At 38.8% G+C, this 21,722-nt stretch overlaps 1 protein-coding gene across 1 annotated transcript in view; it reads right to left on the reverse strand.

The window, feature by feature from the left end:
- Positions 1 to 766: 766 nt before the first annotated feature.
- Positions 767 to 21,722, reverse strand: part of crebbpa (CREB binding protein a) — a 79,822-nt gene continuing 58,866 nt past the window's right edge. The window contains 19 exon segments of the mRNA XM_056448197.1: positions 767 to 4,161; positions 4,812 to 5,093; positions 5,243 to 5,404; positions 5,527 to 5,694; positions 6,073 to 6,238; positions 6,321 to 6,434; positions 6,524 to 6,670; positions 6,915 to 7,065; positions 9,697 to 9,764; positions 9,861 to 9,938; positions 10,376 to 10,432; positions 10,563 to 10,643; positions 12,333 to 12,421; positions 14,080 to 14,319; positions 15,870 to 15,988; positions 16,081 to 16,261; positions 16,697 to 16,843; positions 19,602 to 19,850; positions 19,948 to 20,127. Coding sequence (XP_056304172.1) covers positions 1,936 to 4,161; positions 4,812 to 5,093; positions 5,243 to 5,404; positions 5,527 to 5,694; positions 6,073 to 6,238; positions 6,321 to 6,434; positions 6,524 to 6,670; positions 6,915 to 7,065; positions 9,697 to 9,764; positions 9,861 to 9,938; positions 10,376 to 10,432; positions 10,563 to 10,643; positions 12,333 to 12,421; positions 14,080 to 14,319; positions 15,870 to 15,988; positions 16,081 to 16,261; positions 16,697 to 16,843; positions 19,602 to 19,850; positions 19,948 to 20,127 — 4,905 coding nt within the window. The 3' untranslated portion in view covers positions 767 to 1,935.

Here is a 21,722-nt window from a genome sequence, read left to right on the forward strand (position 1 = left end):
TGATATAACTTACAAAACGAAGTTGCAAAAAAGATGATACGCACTAAATGAACATTGTAAATAACTATAGCTTCCTTCTAATATGCATTTTATTATACGATGTATTGATATATCTGACATTTCTATTTTACTCATATTACAGTATGGGCTCATTAGCAAACAATTAATGCATTAGTTGGCATAAATAATGTGATATACATCGTGTTTATATTTTAGAAAGTTGTTCATTCCGCTCATGTTAGTTTCATTTGAACATTACCAAATACAAGTAAATGTAGATATCAATATTAAATGCTTTAATAACATGTTCATTGCTAGTTCATGTTAACCTTATTCATTTACTTTTCGGCTTAGTCCCATTATTAATCTGGGGTCACCACAGCGGAAAGAACCGCCAACTTATCCAGCATATGTTTACACAACGGATGCCTTTCCAGCTGCAATCCATCACGGGGTAACATCCATACACACTCATTCACACACATACACTCCAGACAATTAAGCATACCCAATTCACCCTATATTACGTCTTTGGACTTGTGGGGGAAATCGTAGCACTCAGAGGAAACCCATGCGAGAGAACATGCAAACTCCATGCAGAAATGCCAGCCGTGGCTTGAACCAGTGACCTTCTTGCTGTGAGGTGATTGTGCTACCCACTGCACCTCCATGCCTTCATGTTGACTTGATGTGTAAAAAGTTAAACAAAAGCTTAATGCACATCATTGTCAGTTAAATAACTCCAACAAGAGTCTGATAAGATAACTTCTTTAAAATAAACCAATTTAATAACACATAATAACATTAGACACGTGTTTTTGATCTGTTCCACACAGTTTATTTAACAATATGGTATATAAGTAAGAAATAAGTTTTTTTAAACCAGTTTATACAGTGATTCCATTCTCTCTTCCTTATATTTATTGTACTTAATAACTTGCACGATTTACATTAAGGGAAAAAGCTGAGCCCCTGTTCAAGTTAGTGTGAGAGAAATGAGGGTCAATAACAGAATCCATTCTGTATTCCAACAAGCAGTCAACCAGTGATCGCCCATTCCCTCCCGCTCAGCTTAGGGGCCCCGCTTTCTCCCACAGGCTCTCTCGCTCGCGCTCTAGCTCTCTTTATATTTATATATCTGTATGACAAAAGTAGGACAAAAATCAACAATTTTCTACATCTGCAAGACAGAACCTCTGGATCCAGACCAGTGAGATGTTGTAAATGTGTACATATCCTCTTGGGGGTTGGTGTTGTACTGTCTGAGTGATGCATGTGTGTGTGTCTGTGTTTGCATACATGCGTATGCACAGTTCCTATCAATACAAACAAATAGTTCTCCTCATACAAACTTCACAATGAGGAAAGGAGATAACTCCGAATGCATGTCTGAAAAAAACGGTGCAACACTAGAATACAATTGCCAGGAAAGATGAAGGACAGCGCAGAGAAACCCTGTCCCTAACGCCCCGGCATATTATTTTACAGTCTTCCAACACAAAATGCTGTAAAGATAGATAAGGTATAAAACAAAAGTATGAATGATATAATGACATTTCGATTTTCTTACAAAAGAAAGTAAAAGTAAAGGCATGAAACCAGATCGCTGCTGCCATCCCCAAACAAAACAAACACAACACATGAACCACACACGGGTCCAAACTGAACAAAAAATATATTCTTTGTGATTTATATTTCTTTTAATCAACAATTTTCCCTCTTTAAAGGAAGAAATCAGTCTGTTTTTTCAATTTTTTTAGGAAACATCAACATTCCCTAACCTTGTTGACATAAATTTCTTTCTTTTTTCATACATTTCTTCAAACTTTTTACATGTCAGTACAAAAAATTGAGAATATTAGAGAAAAAACAAAACAACAGAGCCACAAAAAGAGGAACGGGGAGACTGTGGTGGGTAGAGTCTCCCAGTAAACGCTACAATCCCTCCACAAATTTCTCTAGGGTGTCTCCTGTTGTGTCTCCCACCATGTTTAAGTCACTGGGCAGTCCTCCCCGATTGGGCGTATTGAGCTGCGGGAGCATGGCACTCTGCTCGGGTGTGCCCAGGTGTCCTTGCTCCATGGAGCCAGGCATGGGCGTCGACAGACCGGGGTGTGGTGACCCCGTGTGGGGTGGCACATGTTGGGGTGACGGCTGAGGCTGAATGTGTGGGGAAGGGCTGGAATGTGGAGGAGGCTGCTGTGATGGAGGTCTGGGCGACTGTACGGGGCCTGGCGAACACACCTGATTACTGAGTGCATTAGCCATGGGTTGGCCGGGTAGGTGTGCGCCCTGCGGCTGGCCCGAGAGAAGGTGAGTTTGTGGGCTCATAGGGCTCGGTTGTGCCTGTGAGCCCATGGGAGGCTTGAGGACGACCTGCTGTTGCGGAAGCTGCTGTTGTTGTAGTAGGAGATTGTTGCGCTGGTGCAAAAGGTTGGGTGTGCCATCCATAGCCATCCCAGACTGGCCCATCTGGGCCATTGGGGGAAGCTGGCCCATGGGTCCACCTGTTCCCTGCATGGCCAACTGCTGCTGCTGCTGCATCCGGAGTTGCGTGTAGTTGGTAGCAGTTCCTTGTGCCTGTGGGAACTGGCCATGAGCTTGTGACAGCACTCCCTGCTGCTGCTGTTGCTGCTGCTGCTGCTGCTGTTGTTGCTGTCGCAGAAGCTGGCGTCGATACATTTCCTGTAACTGAGGATTGTTGGCGTGCGCAGGGTTCATGAGTTGACCCTGTGGACCAAGAGCTGCCATGCTTTGTGGTGTGGGCTGCTGTTGTTGCTGCTGGGGAGCCATGCCAGGTCGTGGCACAGCCTGCAAGGCTGCAATGTTCTGCATGGCTGGCTGCGCTGCGTGTATGCCCTGCTGCGGCTGCTGTTGGGGCTGGCTGGCATGGTACTTTGCGGTTCTCTGTTTGATGAAGGCGGCCATGAGTTGAGGGTTCGATTTGAGGATGTTTAACACTTGCTGCTGTTGTTGGGGTGAGCTAGGTGACTTGAGAGTGCGTAGCAGATCCTGTAAGGCATTGGGAGCGATGCCTGCGGCTCTCTGGGGTGCTTGCGGTCGAGGGCCCTGTGTGGGCACCATCATACGTGGCTGGGCAACTTGCTGGGGCATTGCAGGTCTCTGTATAGGTATGGTTGGCTGAGGGCCCTGTGGGGTCTGTTGTTGAGCGACCTGCTGCTGAGCTGCTGGCATGCTTGGCTGAGCGCCTCCAGTCCACTGTCCTGGCGGCATGGGCTGCATGACCTGCTGTCCACGTGGCCCAACAAGCTGCATGGGTGGTTGCATTGCACCTGGCATGCGCGGCTGCTGGTGGTTCATGGGAAGGCCGTTCATGGTCATGCGATAGTTCTGTTGAGCCTGCGCAACCATTTCTATGTGCCGTGCCATCTTGACTGCCATAGGTGGAGGCTGCTGCTGCTGTGGAGGTTGTTGTGGCGGAGGCTGCTGCTGGGGTGGCTGTGGGAGTGGAGACTGCTGCTGATGTAGCGGTGATGCCTGTGGGCCGGGTTTGCCCTGTGAGGATTGAGGAGGTGGTTGTCCATTGCGTGGGGTATTGGGATAGGTTGGTGACATTACGACAGCGTTTGGTGTAGTCGGCTGATTGGGCAGCGGTTGCGGCGTTTGAGGCGTGTTGGGTTGCTGTTGCGAGGTGGGTGTGCTGGGGGCTGTGGATGCAGGTGGTGATGGTAAGCTTTGAGGCATGGCTCGACCCTGCATAGTGGCCATGCGTCTCCGCATCATCTGCGCCTGCTGCAGCCGGTGTTGTAACTGCTGTTGCCGTAGTTTGTGCTTGATATTGAGGCAGAAGGGCACAGGACACTTGTTCTCCTGGCAGTGCTTGGCATGATAGCAGCAGAGAGCAATGAGCTGCTTGCACACCGGACAGCCACCGTTTGTCTTGCGCTTGCAGCCCTTGGTGTGCTGCACCACACGCTTCATCTTCTGGCAAGACGGCAAAGAGCAGTTGGCGTTGCGGCACTGGCAGGCATGCACCAGAGACTGGATGCAACGCTGGATGCTTAGACGCCGGCTCTCTTGAGGACTCTTGGAGGCCTCACCACTTTGGCTACTGCTGTCATCATCCAGACCCAGACCCCACTTAACCATCTGGTGCTCATGTCCCTTAGCGTTGTAGCAATTAATACACAGGTCAAAGTCCTGAGGAAAGATAAAAAATACCATGGTCAAGGGAGGCATGACAGACATATGAAATGTATAATTAAACAGTTATGATTTAAATGCAAATCAATGAAATAAATAAAATCATGTTAACACTAGTACTAGCATTAAAAGGATTTCCCAAATACTCCCTAAAGCAATGGTCTCAAACGTAATTCCTGGAGGGCCACAGCTCTGCAGGTTTTAGCTCCAACCACCTACAACTCAAACCTTGCTTAATAGTCTCTATTAGTCTTGAACTCCTTGATTAGTTGGATCAGCGGTCTTTGATTAGGGTTGGAGCAAAACTGTGCAGAGCAGCTCTCTAGGAATCCAGTTTAAGACCTATTACCTAAAGCAGGGCACACCAAACTTGTCCCTGGAAGGCCGGTGTCCTGCAGATTTTAGCTCCAACCCTAATCAAACACACCTGAACAAGTTAATCAAGGTCTTACTAGGTATACTTAAAACACCCAGGCAGGTGTGTTGAGGAAAGTTGGAGCTAAACCCTGCAGGGACACCGGCCCTTCAGGACCGAGATTGGTGACCCCTGCCCTAAAGCATGTAGTTTTCGTGCAAAACAGAGTAGCACACTCATCCACTATCATAAAGGACAGCTTTAGCATGTTACAGGAGCTTCTGGATCTTACCTCGCAGACCGTACAGTGCCAGCGTGTCTCGACATGGTGTTTACATTCGTTGCAGGTGTAGACAAAGCGGTCCTGGCCCTGGTTGTGCAATTCCACCAGCATGCACATGGTGCTCCACTTGCAGCGCCGCAAAGAGCTGAACTCCCAGTGCTTATCCCGTGCTAATGTCAAGAAGGCGTCCCTTCCGTCCATCAAGTCACAGTTCAGTAGGGGATCAGAGTCAAGGATGGGTAATAATGAGTTGACCATGGGCCCAGAATGCAGATGGATTACAAAAAACACCTGAAAGAACAAGTAAAAGAAAGTTATAATATAATTAGATAACATGCTCACATAGAAAACAATGAAGAACTTTAAGTTAAACAATGCACAAGACTCATGCAATGCCTCAGAAAGCAGCTTAAGGGACAGATGAAGAACATATAGCAGACCTCTTTGTGTTTCTCCATGGTGGCGTAGAGCTTCTGGGATAGGTCATTGGCTACATTGGGCATCCCAGGTTTCTTTTTATTTGCTCGGCTCAAGCTGCTTTTATTCTTATTTGTTTTTTTGTTGTTCTTCTTCTTTGCATTCTTGCTGTCTCCTGGTGTGCCCTGTTAGAAAGTATGAAAGGGATCTATAAAGGACGTTTGGAGTTTATGAAAGAGATATAAATACATTGGTAGTAAATCAAAATCAAGTCTCCGAAAATGTCAAAAAGGCCTCTGTTATTCACCTCCGGAGTTTCACAAGTTGCCGTGTTTTCTTCTTTTTTCCTCTCCTCTTCTTCTTGCTCCAACTCCTTGATGCTCTCCTCCAACACATTGGGCCAAAAATCACCCTCAAAATATGGAAGCTCATTTGCACTCGTCAAACGGTCCTCTGTGGCTTGCTTGAAAATGTCCTATCAAACACAAAAGCATCATCTCATCAATCATTTCATTCATTTTCTTTTTGGCTTAGTCCCATTATTCATCAGGGGTCGCCACAGCGGATTGAACCACAACTTATCCAGCACATGTTTTACGCAGCGGATGCCCTTCCAGCTGTAACCCAGTACTGGGAAACACCCACACACACATACACTATGGCCAATTTAGTTTATTCAATTCACCTATAGCGCATGTCTTTGGACTGTGGGGGAAACCGGAGCACCCGGAGGAAACCCACGCGAACACAACAATCTTGTTACTATGAGGCAACAGTGCTAACCACTGAGCCACCGTGACGCCCGAATCATTTCATTTGAATATAATTTTTTTTTAAAGATCATAAGGTATACCTTGTAGTCATGCAGAATCCGCTCAGCAAAGGCCTTGTCCAACATTTTGCGGTACCACTCCTGCAGGCGCTTAGGTTTTGGGATTTTCTGGTCGGCAGGGTGACAATGGAAGATATAGTCATCACCCTCACTAGGTGGACATGCCCAGATGTGTGCCGTAACATATCTATAATGGAAGTGTTCATAATTCAGCACAAGAATGGCATTTGTTACATTCAAGAATAAAGAAATGATGTACTTCAACCTACCCAAGCTTCTTGACGTATTCCAAATAGCCAATGAGGATTTCGTGATAGACAGCTGTTCTCAGCATGCGAGGTTTGAAGAAGTGAATACTATCGAGGTACGATATGTATACCCGTCTAGGTAAATCAGAAAACACAAAGTGATTTTATCTTCGTCGTTCCCTAAATTCAGGTTTTTACTTTGTTCAACACAATTAAAGGTTTACCTGGTGTTAGGAAAAGGGCAATCAGAGCTGTACTCTTGCACGTGCATGCCAAAAAAACACACATCCACTCCATCAATCTCCTCAAAGGCGAAAAGTGCTTTGGTTCTGTAGGGGAAAGTCTCCATCATCTCTCCTGTGTCTACAAACCTGAAACAAAGCAGTGGATTAACTCATCTTTACCTTCTGAAAGAACAAACATTGGCACACCACTATGGAATCAAGATTTTGTTTGACAAACCAATACTGGTAAACTCTGACCAGGCAAACAAATCTATGGTAATACTTTCCTTTACACACACACACACAAAGCAATCATTCCAGCTCATTTATTGATTCTTCATCCAAATGTGTCCTCTGGAGATTAAGAGGTAAGCATGAATGTTAAACTCACTTGGCCTTCATGCCAGGTTTGACCTCCACCGTTTTGTCTGAACTGGCTACTACTCGTACAAACACCTCTCCAGCTTCCGGATGGTTCTGCCTCTTCAAGTACTTGTTCACCCGATCCTCTATGTACGTGCCTAACCTCGTCGACTGCAACCCTGGATCCAAGATGACAACATTTAGCTCAAAAGAGTTACAAAATGACAGTTTAAATGAAACTTATAATGCTACTTTTGAAGAATTAGTTCACACAAATATGACAACTCTAGTAATGACTCTCCCTTCATGTTATTCCAATTCCCTAATGAAGCATCAAGCGCGACTGATAGATATGTTAAGTTAATGCAAATACATGAATAGACATCCTGCGCCGCGTTTCGCATGAATGAGGTAGCGCTAATGATGTGATTCGCGCAAATGAAGCAGTGAAAGTTGAGTGTTTTGCACGTTTGACACGAGTGTCACACAAATCGCTCGAGTTGGAAAATCTGAACTTCAGCAAACATTCGCGCCGCGTTAACTGATCAGGAGTTTTCTCTTGTAGGGGCGTGCTTATGATGTAGTGCCTGTTGGTAGTGTCCCGAGGGAAAATCCTCTTGCTGACACCGGACAACAGTTCATCAAACTGGGCTCGGCTCAGTCTGAAGCACCGCTGAAAGCTTTCGTCATCCAGGTATATTTTCTGGAGGAGTTGATGAACTCACAGAGCTAGATGCACCTCTGAATGGATCTAGTGCACTCGGACATGGCGCCAAACGAATTGACGCTGTTTATCAGCCTTCTTAAAGCACATAAAGCACAACTACAATCTCAATAAAATCCATGTTAGCTATTTAGCAATGAAGCTAGAATCACCAGGCAGACAGAAACCCTGTCCATGACACGAATCTGTGTCTATTGTGAAGTGAATTTAAGCACGAATGAAGCCAATTTGATGCTCAAATGAAGCGAGTACACTCAAAATGTTCACGCATCTATCTAGCTTGGTATTTGCTCGTTCTGTGTCTGGTGTGAACACAGCATTAGACCTTAATTTTCAGAACAAAAATTAAGATACTTTCAATGAAATCTGAGTAGTTCTCTTATCCTCCCATACACAACAGAAGCACTTCAAATAACATTGTCAAAACCATCTGTGTGACTTCAGTGGTTAAGTTGTAACCATACGTTGTAATGGCACATGTGGCCTAATGGTTAGAGAGTTGGATTCACAATCCAAATGTCGCAGATTCGAGTCCTGGTACAAGCAGGTATTATTGGGGGGAATATCCACATCAATACCACAGCTGAGTTGATTCCCTTGAGCAAGGCACTGAACTGCCAACTGCTCCGCATGTGTGTGTTCAGGGGTGTAAGTAGCTTTGGATAAAAGTGTCTGCTAAATGCATAAATGTAATACAAATGTAAATTCAAAGCACCAAGAACACTTTTGAGTGCCAAAAAAACCTGTATATAATATTTTGCCTATATCTTCTCCATGTCAGGTCATGGTGAGATTTTACTAAGGGCAGTATGGTGTTGGAGCGCCGTGTGATTACAGTTGACCCACTGAAGTCACAAGAAATGTTCTGACAATACCTTTGTTTTTTTTTCTGAACTCTAAACATCTCAGGATCGTTGCTGTCTATAGAGGATAAGAGAACCATCAGATTTCATCTAAATATCTTGATTTGTGTTCAGGGGCCGGTTGCACCAGCAGTGCGCAAGTTAAAACATAGCCTAGTTGTGACTTAAAAGAACAGTTACAACTTACACAATACTAAATATTTTTATGTTGGACCACTGAACTTAGTTTAAACGCAATGCTATGTTCCAACTAAATATTTACAGCAGCATTCCCCGTGTATAGTGGTAGAAAAGACATGACAGCGAGATCAGTTTCACATTAAGCTCGTGATGATAATTAAGAATGATCTCCCTCTACTCTTAGTCTCATGTTCCTCTCAATTCTTGCATTTGTTTCGGTTTGTGATAGAAGAGTTAAATTTTCTTTCAAGGAGTGTTAATTGTGCCCACCAACTAAAACGAGAATTTCTTCATGACTGAGTCTTTCACCCTGCTCTTTTCTCAAAAATGTAACGTTTGATAACTTCATGTGTATTTCACGTGCATTCACAGCTCGCAATGCAGATATGTTCGTCGTCTGTTAGTGACTGACAGTAGTTTAGTGTTATAAAAATGTGATGTATAATAAAATTTAATAGGACAGTTATATATAGATGCATTAGTTGCAGAACTTTAGAGGAGTTAAACGATTTAAATGCTTTTTATTGGATATTACATCATTCAGTACGACTACGCATGACATTAAGGAGGGTTTCTAACTGCGGTTTGCCTCTTGAGGTAAGAACAAACTTAGTTAGAAACTAGCTAGAAGTTACTATGCCCCTAGTGTAGACTTTACGCTCCAGTTTAGGAAAAAACTTACGATCAGCTCGTGCAACCCTACCCAGAAGATGAACAAAGGTCTCAATGGATTAAAAGGACGTGAGAGTAAGAAAGTAAAGACAAAATGTTAGTTTTTGGCTGAACTAACACCTTAAAGAAACCTGACTAACATGATAAAACAAAAGCTCTGATGTGTTTGCTTGAATATGGCATAAACCCAAAATATGTAAGAATTATTTTTATTAAATTTTAAAAGATTAATTTTGCTTTCGTGGATTTTTAATCTCTCAAGTTTAGATGATCAATAAAACAATTTGTCTAACTACACGAGGATGAGTCAACAATTGAATTTTTGTATCTGTTAAAAATGAACGCATAACAAGAACAAACCTATTACTTACTTTTTGCCGTAAACTTGTTATCCTTTCTCGACTTCGCACTCTTTTTCAAACAGTTATCGCAGATGAAACTGCAGAGAGAGATGCTCATTAGTCCCGGCTTCCAGCATGGCATCAGAATCGATATCAAAGCAAAACGGTTTGCTCTGAGGTGTTTTCAAACTCACCCTGAAGGCCAAATGACTTCATAATGCAGGACACAAATCTGATGCATCTTCCGCCCGCAATCTTTACATTCAACAAACCTAAGGGGTAGAAAAGCTGCTTAATTGGGGGTATAAAAAATTCAAAAGCTTGGTCTCCTGTCAGCTTGTGCGTTAGTACATGTCTGAATGTGTAGTATCTAACTGCAAAACGCAGGTAGTTCAGATGAAACGCACCATTCATTTTCTATTCCTCCAGTTCTTACGCATTCGCAAGCGGACCAATGCAACTGCGCCTTTGTAGGAGGTGTGGACTTGGACAACTTCAGGATAAGAGGGATACTTGCAGATTGTATAGTTATGTTTGTGTGGTGGGAGTTTCTTTATTCTCTTATTTTGTTCACGCCAGGGGGCGCCACTGAGCAGAAGTTATTATGAGATATAAGTAGTCCAGAGTGAGGTGATAGTGACCGGTAGTGGCTCTAGTATTAAAGCATGTGCTGCATGATGGAGTCTCGATAGTGGAAACAGTTACTTACGGCTCAGGATCTAACGTGTCATTCTTCTTCCTTTCAAACTGGTCTTTAGAGATCATGCTACAAAAAAGAGATCCGGTATTAATAATCAGATCTATCGAACATTTAAATAACATAATAATAATAATAATAAAAATAATAATATACTAATATTACTATTCATCAAAAGAGAAAGTGAACAATGACTTACGTCTGAGGCTGAGCAGGATCATCTCCTAGCGTCACGCTGTCTCCCTGGATCTCATTGAAGCATTTCTCGCAGAAATGATATCTAATAAAGTTACAACACAGATGATCTATGATTATCTCAATTAAAATACAGATGCATGTACAAAAGTTGATTCATTTATATATAATTAGTATACATATATATATATATATATATATATATATATATATATATATATATATATATACATATATATATACACATATACATATATATATATATACATATATATACATATATATATATATATATACATATATATATATATATATACATATATATATATATATATATATATATATATATATATATATATATATATATATATATATATGAAGGGAAAATTAGTAATAATTATTAATTCTCTTTCAAATTTTCATTTGTTTGAAGATTTTTTTTCCAGCAAATATTTAAAGATAATAGTTTTAATAACTTATTTCTAAAACCTATTTTCTTTTGTCTTTGTCTCAAGTAAGATACTAGCATTAATTTGGGTAACAAGGCAAGTTTGGTTAATAGGCAAGTCTTTGGACAACAGTGGTTTGTTCTGCAATCAATAGGGGAAAAAAACTTATGGGGGCTAATATTGTTGATCTTAATAAATAAATAAATTTATTATTAATATTTTCAAAATTGTTAACAAAATTTATACTTTTAATTCCAACATAATTTTATCCAATTTTATACAGAAATGTACAAAAATGTTCTTGCTTTGGTAAACTTCACTTGGGACATTTTTTACATTTATTTAAGGAAGTCAAAACTAAATCAAATTTGCCTCAAATGCACTTTTTAATCCCTCTGAACATTTTAAAGCTTAGACTTTCAATAGATGGACAGATGTCTTTCAGATTTGATAAAAAAATATATATATTAATTTCAAAAATACATATATTCTTAAGGGTTTGATATGTCAGGAAGATGATTAAATGTTAAAGATGTCAAATCAAATGTAATATAATGCCATTTGATATTTTCTTCTAAAATTTGCATTATTCTTAGACTCTTGTGTGCAGGCTCAGTAAATTTACTTTTATAGAGATGAGTAAGTTATTTCCATTGCCTTTAAAGTGAAATAACTGGACATAAACATAGGAGGCTGAGAAAAACGCTCATTTTAAAAGAATATTTAGAGGTTTTTGCATCTGAACTATTCATTTGAAGATTATTTCCTAAATGTCATGCTATTTGACCATTGTCATTACATATATCAGTTTGAATATAAATTAAGCAGAAAGCAATTTTAATATGTATATAACATAAAAGTCAATTAAATTCATAAACTCGACAGTGGATGTGAGCATATGAGTGAGTATATGTGCCAATCAGCTTCTTTTTACATCTTGTAATGACCCAATGTGTACTGCAGGGGCCGCAAGGGAGCCTGTCATGAGTAATCAGCCAATTCACAGTGTAAAAAAAAAGAAAAGAAAAACCTAATAATTGTGCCAGTGCAAATATCACAACTGCCAATAAATGAGGACTGGCTGGAGACTTCAAGCAGGGTATCCGTGAAGAAAGAGAAAAAGCAGGGAAGAAGGGGCTGTGAAGGAGCGAACAGGCTCGTGTTTTGCAAACACATATGAACAGGCTGAAAGTAAACTGTGCTAGCATGTTAATGCCAATGTTTGATCTGGCCAATCTCAGATACAGCGATCGCTTCGTGCCAAACCACACGTCTTCTTCCTAAGGCTGTGACTGACGGCGTGACTGACAGTTTGAGCGTCTCACCTGTTCTGATAACTGTAGTAAGTGCCGTCTCGGGGTATTGTGCACAGCTGCTTGCCGTAACAGCACAGCGTCTGAGGAGAAAACTCGTACTGTGGGAGAGAAAGACAAGAGAGGTCAGTGGTGTTCGAAACATGACTAGGAAATACACTTTATGGCTAGTTTGTGTACGGAAGAACAAAAGTTAGCCAACAAATGGAGGTTCTTCAATTGTAGCACTGAAAACATGACATTGCTGAAACTCTACCTTTTTCCATCATTGTTATTATTATTATTATTATTATTATTATTATTATTATTATTATTATCATATTAATCTTTGTGGAAAGATATTGTTAGGATTTGTATTTAATTTACACGTATTTAACTGCAATTTTTAATACATTATATTATTAAAAGTTATTATTAATCTTTGTGGACAGACATTTAATATTTCATTTACATTTATTTAATTGCTGATTTATTTGACATTTTTATTAATATCATTAAGGACTGATTTTATATAACCACTTAGAATATAATAATATATTTATTTACACATTATTACTACAATTACTACTACTATCTTAGTGTTAAACAATGCTACATTTAATATGCAATTAATTGCAAATTGCTACTATTAAAGTATACGACAATCATTTATTGTTATTATTTATTACATTATTATTTACTAAATATTATATTTAATATAAACTTGCACATTATCATAATGCTGAGTTATTAATATGTTAGAAACATATTTACACCATCATGTGCACACTACATGTAAAACACATTATTGTAATTGCTTTGTAGTGACATTATCATACAATATCTGAGAATATACTTACAATACATTAACACTTGTGTGGAAAATTACAGTACAACCATTTGTCATTCAAAAACATTTAAAATATACATTTGTACATTACTATTTTTATTAGTAGTAGTATTTTGTGGAGCGACATTAACCAGCTAGTATCCAATAGTATTTATTTAGTAATAATAATAATAATAATAATTATTATTATATTATAGATATAGCCCCAGCTGTGTCAGTTGGCATTTCTGTGTGGAGTGTGCATGTTCTACCTGTGTTAGCGTGGGTTTCCTCCAGGTGCTTCGGTTTTCCCCACAAGTTCAAAAACATGTGGTACAGGTGAATTGGGTGAGCTAAATGTCCGTAGTGTATGTGTGTGAATGAGTGTGTATTGACGTTTCCCAGTGATAAGTTGCAGCTGGAAGGGCATCCGCTGCGTAAAAACATATGCTAGATAAGTTGGCGGTTCATTCCGCTGTGGCATCCCCAGATTAATAAGGGACTAAGTCGAAAAAGAAAATAAATGAATGAATATTATAATTATTATATTACTATTATTATATTATATTTTATTATCACTAGTATAACTATTTTTATTAGTATTTGTTATTATAACTACTATTATTATTTTTTAAATTGTTATTATTGTATTATTGCAGCTATTTATTAAACAATAATAATTTTAAAATCCATCTTTTTGAACATTATTATTATTATTATCATTAAGATTATCGTGATTATGATTATTATTATGTGGACTGGCATTATTATATAACCATTTAATAATCAAAATGAAAATTATTATTGTTAAACATTAATATATTATTAGTAGTATGTTTTTTTTTTATATAATTCATACTGGCATATTTATACATTTCAAATAGACATTATACATTAGCTAGGTGGATTTAATTTGCCAGCACAACGTGTGAATGTAAATGTTGTTCTGACCTTCCGCCCACAGCAGTACCCGAGTCCCTGCATGACTGGGTCGATCTCCTGTTCAAACACCTCCGCCAGTTTGGAGCAGTACTTGTAGACACGCGACGTCTTCCTGTTGTACAGCCAGGCGTTGTTAAACATCAGCCATACATCATCCACATACTGCCAGGGCTCCTGGTACTGACCCGTGTCCAGCTTACGCTTGATAGTGGACAGGTCTATAGGGTTCTTCACGATATCAAAATAATCCTGAAGAGTGGAAAATAAAACACCTTTAGAGTACAGTCAAATGCACAAGCATTCACACTTGGGCATATAGGCTATGTTTACACTGCGAGGTTTCAGATTTGTTTTAAACACATTAGCTATGTTTCCATGCAACTATTTTTCCGCACATTTTGGAATATTGTATAAACAATGCTAATTGGAAATGTCAATAAAAAAGAAAAAAAAAAGACAAACGTACATAGGATAACTGCACAGGATAAACTCTTTATCCAATACAAAATAATGCACATGGATGATGCATTTTACAATGGAAACACATTTACTGAATAAATTCCAGTATGTGCACCAAAAAAGTCATGTGATTTTGTTTTAGCAGATCATGTGTTAACAAATAGGTGCGATGTGATGATATTAATGCTTGGATCACTTTTCACAACATCTTAAATGTTATTTTAGTCATTCTAAAATCCCTCAGCCAAAGTCTGTCATCAAAGTGGTTCAGTATCACTACCTCCCAGAACCAGATTGCGTTTCATCTTCATCTTCTGAGGCAAAAGTCATATTTTATACAAGAAAAAAGGCCCCCAGTGGCATCTCCTACTGCAGCTAACTACAATTTTCATGATTTTATTCTCTTTGGATGGACTCATTGGATTAAAATAGTGCTTTATTCGCAAATCACACCTTTGGACTATAACATAGATATTGTGCCAACTGTATGATGTAACCAATCCATCATCAGATTGTTCAATATGACTATTAATGTCATTTTTGCAGACAACAGGCGTGTTTTTTTAAGAGAATGTTATTTTGCAATTCCAAACAGTAAACAAAGCAGTGTTTATGTACCATTTTCTCAGTTTGACACTCGGCACAGAAGGATTTGATTCTATAAATATGCCTGATAATTCATATTGACTGCTAATATTTAAAGGTCCCATGAAGTGCTATGAAATGTGCATTTTTATTCTATGTTTGACAATCTCAACATGAAGAGAGGGTGGGACAGTGTAGCCCCTTCCCTTTTTAAAAAAACAGCCAATAGCATTTTGTTTCATCACCGATCTGTCAGTGAGAGTGGTTGAGCTCAAGTGCATCAAATGAAGTGCCTTGAAGGGGGCGGGGCATGTCAGATACTAGGGAGCATTTGATTGGTCACAATTTGATAAGAAACTGAAGTATGAGGTGACGTGACGGAATTGATCCATTTAGGTGGCAAACTACAAGCTTTACATGTTTATATAAGTTTTATATTTTCTAAATGCAAATGTTGTCACTGTTTTGGTGCGCACTAGCTTATAGACATCTTAAAAAAGTTAATTTTAATTTCATGGGACATTTAAGTGTGATAAGTTTGGGCTTTGTGTTCCCTCATGACTTGTGTTGTTTGTGTGGTTTCATCACTTCGGTTTTTGCTCTATTGTTTTGATTCATTTCTGATTTTACATGCTGAATTGAGGGAACTCCCGCTTACTTGAGCACAATAATAGGGGGATTGTGGAACACACCAAACAATCTAGCCTGACAGACACTTACTGACAGCCAGAACTTGAGGTGTATGAAAGACTCACAGGGATGCCAAGAAGTATGGGGTCCACAGGCTGCCGGAAGGGCAGAGACTCTGGATCTTGCCTGTACAGAGACTCCAAGGTGGGCATCAAAGCCTGTCGCAACTCTTCTGGCTTAAAGACTGAGGAAAACATAACATGTGGTTAAAAGATATTATTAAGATCAAGACTACGAGAACATGTGTAGAAGAGAAACGGCAAAATCAGCTCCTACTTTTCTTGCGAGACTGTGACGGTGCAGAGGACGCCGTGCCGTTTGTCCTGCTTTCATCTTCCTCTTTGGTCTCAGTCTTCAAGTCAGTCTTCTTGTCCTCCGTCTCCATTGGCTCCTGCTTGGCCTCAAAGCCCTCCTGCTCCTCCTTTTTGACCAACCGAGAGCCTTTGTCTTCCTCTGTCTAACAGCGCACACAATAATGATTAGAATCCTATTTTTTTTTCCAATGGGATTGATCATCCAAAAACGTCTACACTGTTTATTCACCCTCAAGTTTTTCCAAATCTTTAGGAGTTTGTCGTTTCTTTTAAAAACGAAAGAAGCTATTTTAAAGAATGTTGGAAAATGGTGGCCATTTGTATCAATAGCAGAATCCAAAAAATACTACCAGGTTTCAACATTCTTCACAATATCATCTTTTTTTTAGATTCAACAGATTCAACAAGTGGACAGAGCAAATGATGACAGAACTTGAATGTTTGTGAAGGCAACACTCTTTTCAGCACCGTTACTCCTGTCTTCAGTGTCATAATAACTCTCAGAAATCATTCTAATGCTGATTTTGTGCTCAAGAAATATTTATTACTATATGAATACTGAACACATAAAAACACACCTCCGTGCTGGGCTCTGTTTTGACGGCCATGTCGTATTCCTGCTCTTCTGTTTTAGTGTCATTGGGTGGTACGTCAGGCACAGCATGCTGGGAGTGCAGCTCAGTGCTGGCTGCTGATGCTGGCGTGGGTACACGGTTTTCACCAGTCTGAAAGAAACAGCATTAGATTTATTGTCTTTATTATTGTATTATTTCGGAACAATTACTGTCATTTTAGGTAGATGGCACCATTTTATTTGATAACAACAGTGTAGCTTTGTTCCAAAACTGAGGTCAAAAATGTGCTCTAAAAATGACTAAATAAATAAAGGCCAGCACAATTTACACATTAAGCCAAAAGAGAAGAAATTGTCAACACTTTCAATGCTGATAAGACCCCAGTGGTTGCCTTCTAGCCTGCTGAGCATGATGAACTGGTTTAACTGGAACCAACTTATAAAATAGGATCAATCTGATTGGATGTTCAGTTTAGTAAATAGTGCACAAATTAAAAACGGAAGTGACAAAAGCAAGCATAGCTCATTGAAATTAAATAGCTCATCACAAATTAAAAAACGGAAGTGACAAAAGCAAGCATAGCTCATTGAAATTAAATTAAATAGCTCATCACAAATTAAAAAACGGAAGTGACAAAAGCAAGCATAGCTCAATGAAATGATTAACACTATTTTAATGAATACGTTCAGTCTGTTCGTGCACATCAAAGGGGTAATGAACTGAAAATTCTGAATCCTCTTAATCTTTCGATATATAAGACATTGTGCTACAGCAAAAACATGAGTTAAATTTTAGAACTGAAAACTTTCCCATTAACCTAACAAACAGCTTATATTAAAGCTTATATTAGGCCTCTTTATTACATCACAGTGACTAAACCCCGCCTCCCCATGATGATCGCCTGCTTTTATTTTTGCTTGCTTTCCTGCACTATTTAATATTGCACACCTAATATAGGACAATCACTACACTACACTGCACATTTCCATTTGTAAATGTACATTTCCACATATACAGTGCTCAGCATAATTAAGCTCAACATTTTGATCCATTTCTCAGTGAATATAGACAATGTATTTTGGTGCTTTTAAACAAAACAGATTTATTAAACAGATATTTTTATTAAAATAATATTTTGGTCACCAAACATATTTAGAAACGGAAAGATAATAAGATTAAAATCAAGCAAAATATTGCAAAAAAAAAAAAATACAACCTATAAAATGTCAACAAAACTTTTAAATTTTTTGCTTCTCTTGATTTTTCCTCTTTTTAAATTTGTATTTATTATTTTTCTATAACATATCAATTTGTGTGTCTAGTTTTTGGACAGCTATCATATGTTATTTTGTTAGATAAGCTTCAGATTTGGCTTCAGTACTAACTAATCTAATGTATATGCACAAATATAATATTGTATAGCTTCCTATCAGAATATGAATTTAAAAGAGAGATTTGTGAGGGGTGTATTTATATATGCTGACCACTGTACATTTGTAAATGCACTATATACATATCTACGTATTAGGCACGGGACGATAACCGGTTTCAAGGTTTTCCGCGGTTTAAAAAAGTAAAGGTTTTAAAACCGCAAACATTTTCTGTTATACCGTTCCTAAGGTATGTGTAAAGGTTTTTAAATGTATTTTTATGTGTTGTAAAGAAATTTTTTAATTTTTTTGTTTTTTAAACAAATGAAGCTAGCAGAGGTCAAGGATTTATTTTCATTATTTAGCCTGTTTACTGTTCCAAAATATTATAAATGTGAATTGTAAATTGAAAAATGTAAAATATAATACTGTTTATTTTGTTTACTAGGGAAAATATTGCCTTTTAATAAGAAGTAAAAAAAAAATTTAGAGCAGTAATCACAATACCTTGAAACGGTGAAACCGTGATGTTTTTGTCCAACGTTATCATAGTCACAAACTTATTCTGGCCCATGCCTTTGTATCTATTTGTAATTCCTGTTCATAGCAAATAATAACCTGTGTATTATGTTTATATCTATTTGCATATTTCTGATTATTAATAGCAACCTGTAAAGCATGATCATCTGTTTGTAAATATCTGATTCTAGTTAATACGACTTGTATATCATGGTTATGGTACATTCATCTGTAAATATCACCATCGTTATTATATAATGTATACCTATATCCTGCACTTGCTGCTGTTGCACTCCTGGCTAGACCTAAACTGCATATTATTGTCTTGTACTTGTACATGTGTAATGACAATAAAGTTGAATCTAATCCAATTCTATAATACAGCACGTTTAGCTCCACTCGCTCAATCACGCATGCTAATTTCTTACAAATTCGAAACAAAAAAAAACACTGTCATTTAGAGCATTTTGTGAGGATAAAATATCAAACCTGCCACATTTTGTTTGTTTAGGGATGTTTGTATTAATGTTCACATAAAACAATACCTAGAATAAAAAAAATGGTGGAATAAACACGATTTTCAACCACAAAAACAAAACAAAAAGAAATATTACCACTTATTTTCTGCAAAAAAGCGCTGAAAAGCTTGAAATTTAAAAGAAATGTTCACAAATCTTTACAGAATATATATTAACATTTTACTCAAACCCATATCTAATAAATCAAGTATTTTTTGTTTAAGTCGCACAGGCATTATTTTATGTGGGGAGTGCAATTTAAATGATGCCCCAAGCTTAGTGTCCATATCCCAAGTAAGGGCCTGATTTACAAACAGCTTGCAAAAGTGTTTTAAAGCTAAATGAACTATCAGGTAAGGAGGAGACCTGAGCATAAAAGATGCATCTGAACGCATGGTAATGCCAGGTGAAACTCTCATACTCATTCATTCTGTTTAGTAAATCTTGCCACCGGATTCTCACTATGTCCTGTAACAACAGGCACTGGAGGACGGATCTCACCGGTGTTCCAGGGTGCTGCTGGGCAGGGATGGGCAGCTCAGCCTGGGTCTGCATGTGCGGAGGGGTGGCCTGGGCAGGGGCGGGGATGGGTGTGGAGGGCTGCAGTGCTGCTGGCAGGTTAGTGGTGCTGGCGGCGGTGGCGTTGGGGGGCGGTGTGGCTCGCAGTGGAGCCTGAGGGGGTGCAGGGCAGCCTAGTGCGGGGCCCAAGGGGCCAAGTGCATTCAGGGGGAGGTTAGCGTTCGGCTGCTGCTGGGGAAGGAGGCACACAAGCAGGGACAAAACATGTTCAGAGGGGACGCTATTGTGCAGAATGACATCACTGGTGAATGTGAGTGCGGTAACGCACCTGTGAAACTGGCGTCTGCGAGTTGGACTGGCCCATGTTGACGTTCATGGTGTTGGTGTTAGCAGGAAACTGTGGTTGAGTCATGAACTGCGTCTGGTTGGGCGTTTGTGTGACCATGTTCCCTCCGTGAGCTCCCAGCATACCTTGCGTTGTAGCAATTCGCGTTGGTGACATGTTCATCTGTGGAAAAGTGACAGGCAAGATCAAACATTCATGTGTGGAGAGTAGATATGTGCTGATATTTAATAAAACAATAAAATTCTACAATATTTACTAAAAAATAAACATTTTTATGTTAATCTGGTCTACTACCAGGACTTGACATTAACGTTTTTGATCACCAGCCACTGTGGCTAGTTTTTTTTTTTTTTTTCTAACATTACTAGCCACTCAGCATTTTCACTAGCCACAATTTTGTTGTTGGGAAAATATATTTTATATGCATAACTTTGACTATGGCATGCTAAAATTGCTTGATTTAGACTTTGTGTTATCTCCACATGCCTCCTCATTCATTAGACTTTTTTTGTGTTTTGTGTGTGACCTTGCTCAATGTGGAATGAACTGAATTTTCAGGATTTAACACTAAGGATTTACCTATTTTTTTCTGGCCACACCAAAAATAAATAAACAAATAACTAATTATTTTTTTGCTACAAGTTTAAACTATTTATTTAAGCAAGCTTAATATATTCAACAAAAACTTTCTTTAAAAAACAAAAATGACTTTTTAAAAATAACTATTATCATGCATCTAAAAGTATGCACAGTAGTCTGTCCAGGCTAAAGATCCCGGACCACCAGTTAACTATACATAAATGGGAAGTTAATCTCCTATTAAAGCAATGTTATTGTAAAGGATGATAATTAAACCATAAATAAAAAAACAATTCCAAGCAAAATAAAGCATACTGTGTGCAATGATGATAACGTGCACACAGTTAACGTTAGCCCTGTTGATAATTCGTTTACGGGACGGTAAAAAGCGAAAGAGTCAACCGCTGCTGCTTACAAAAAGACATTTTTTTAAAAGAATCTGGAGCTCTTGAAAGCGGCGGTGAGTGTACGAGTCCAGCTTTGTCCAGTCTATTACAAAGAGAAATGATCACACAAGTTGCTTTTGCAGACGCGTTTGCTTCACACACGGAAACAGGACCACGCAAGCTTTAGAATCTCGTCAGTGAGAAAGTCTCAAAAAAGCCTGCATCTCACCGTGCGCGTGATCACCCTCTCATTGGGTATTCACCTGCGTTATTTTGCTTGTGCAAACAATTATTTTGTCAGTTGTGCTGCTTATCGATGAACTACAATTTAAAAATTATTATCAACTAGCCAAAGTGGCGAGTGGGTGCAGCTCTCTAACCCGCCAGAGCTGAAATCTACCCGCATTTGGTAGGTTGGCGGGTGTTAACATCAAGCCCTGCCTATGACATTCCTGAAAAATGTATTTACTGACTCTTTATGGGCTTATTGTTTGTTAACACTTTACTTTGAGGCTTGCTAAAATAACAGGTAATTAAAGTAACCAGACAGTGAAACCTCGTTATAAAGCATTCATTAACTTTAGGTGATATAAACTTCATAGTTAATGTTTAATAAAGCTTTAAGATCAACAGTTGTGACTGTTCTTTGACGGAACTTTAAACTGCTTTTAAAATATGAATTTTTAGGGGTTTTTCACCTTTAATGTGATAGGAAAGTTAAGAACAGATAGGAAAGCATTGGGAGCAGAGAGAGGGGAAGGATCAGCATAGGACCTCAAGCCAAGAATTAAA

This window comes from Danio aesculapii, chromosome 22 (genome assembly GCF_903798145.1).
Source record: "Danio aesculapii chromosome 22, fDanAes4.1, whole genome shotgun sequence".
Classification (NCBI taxonomy): Eukaryota; Metazoa; Chordata; class Actinopteri; order Cypriniformes; family Danionidae; genus Danio; species Danio aesculapii.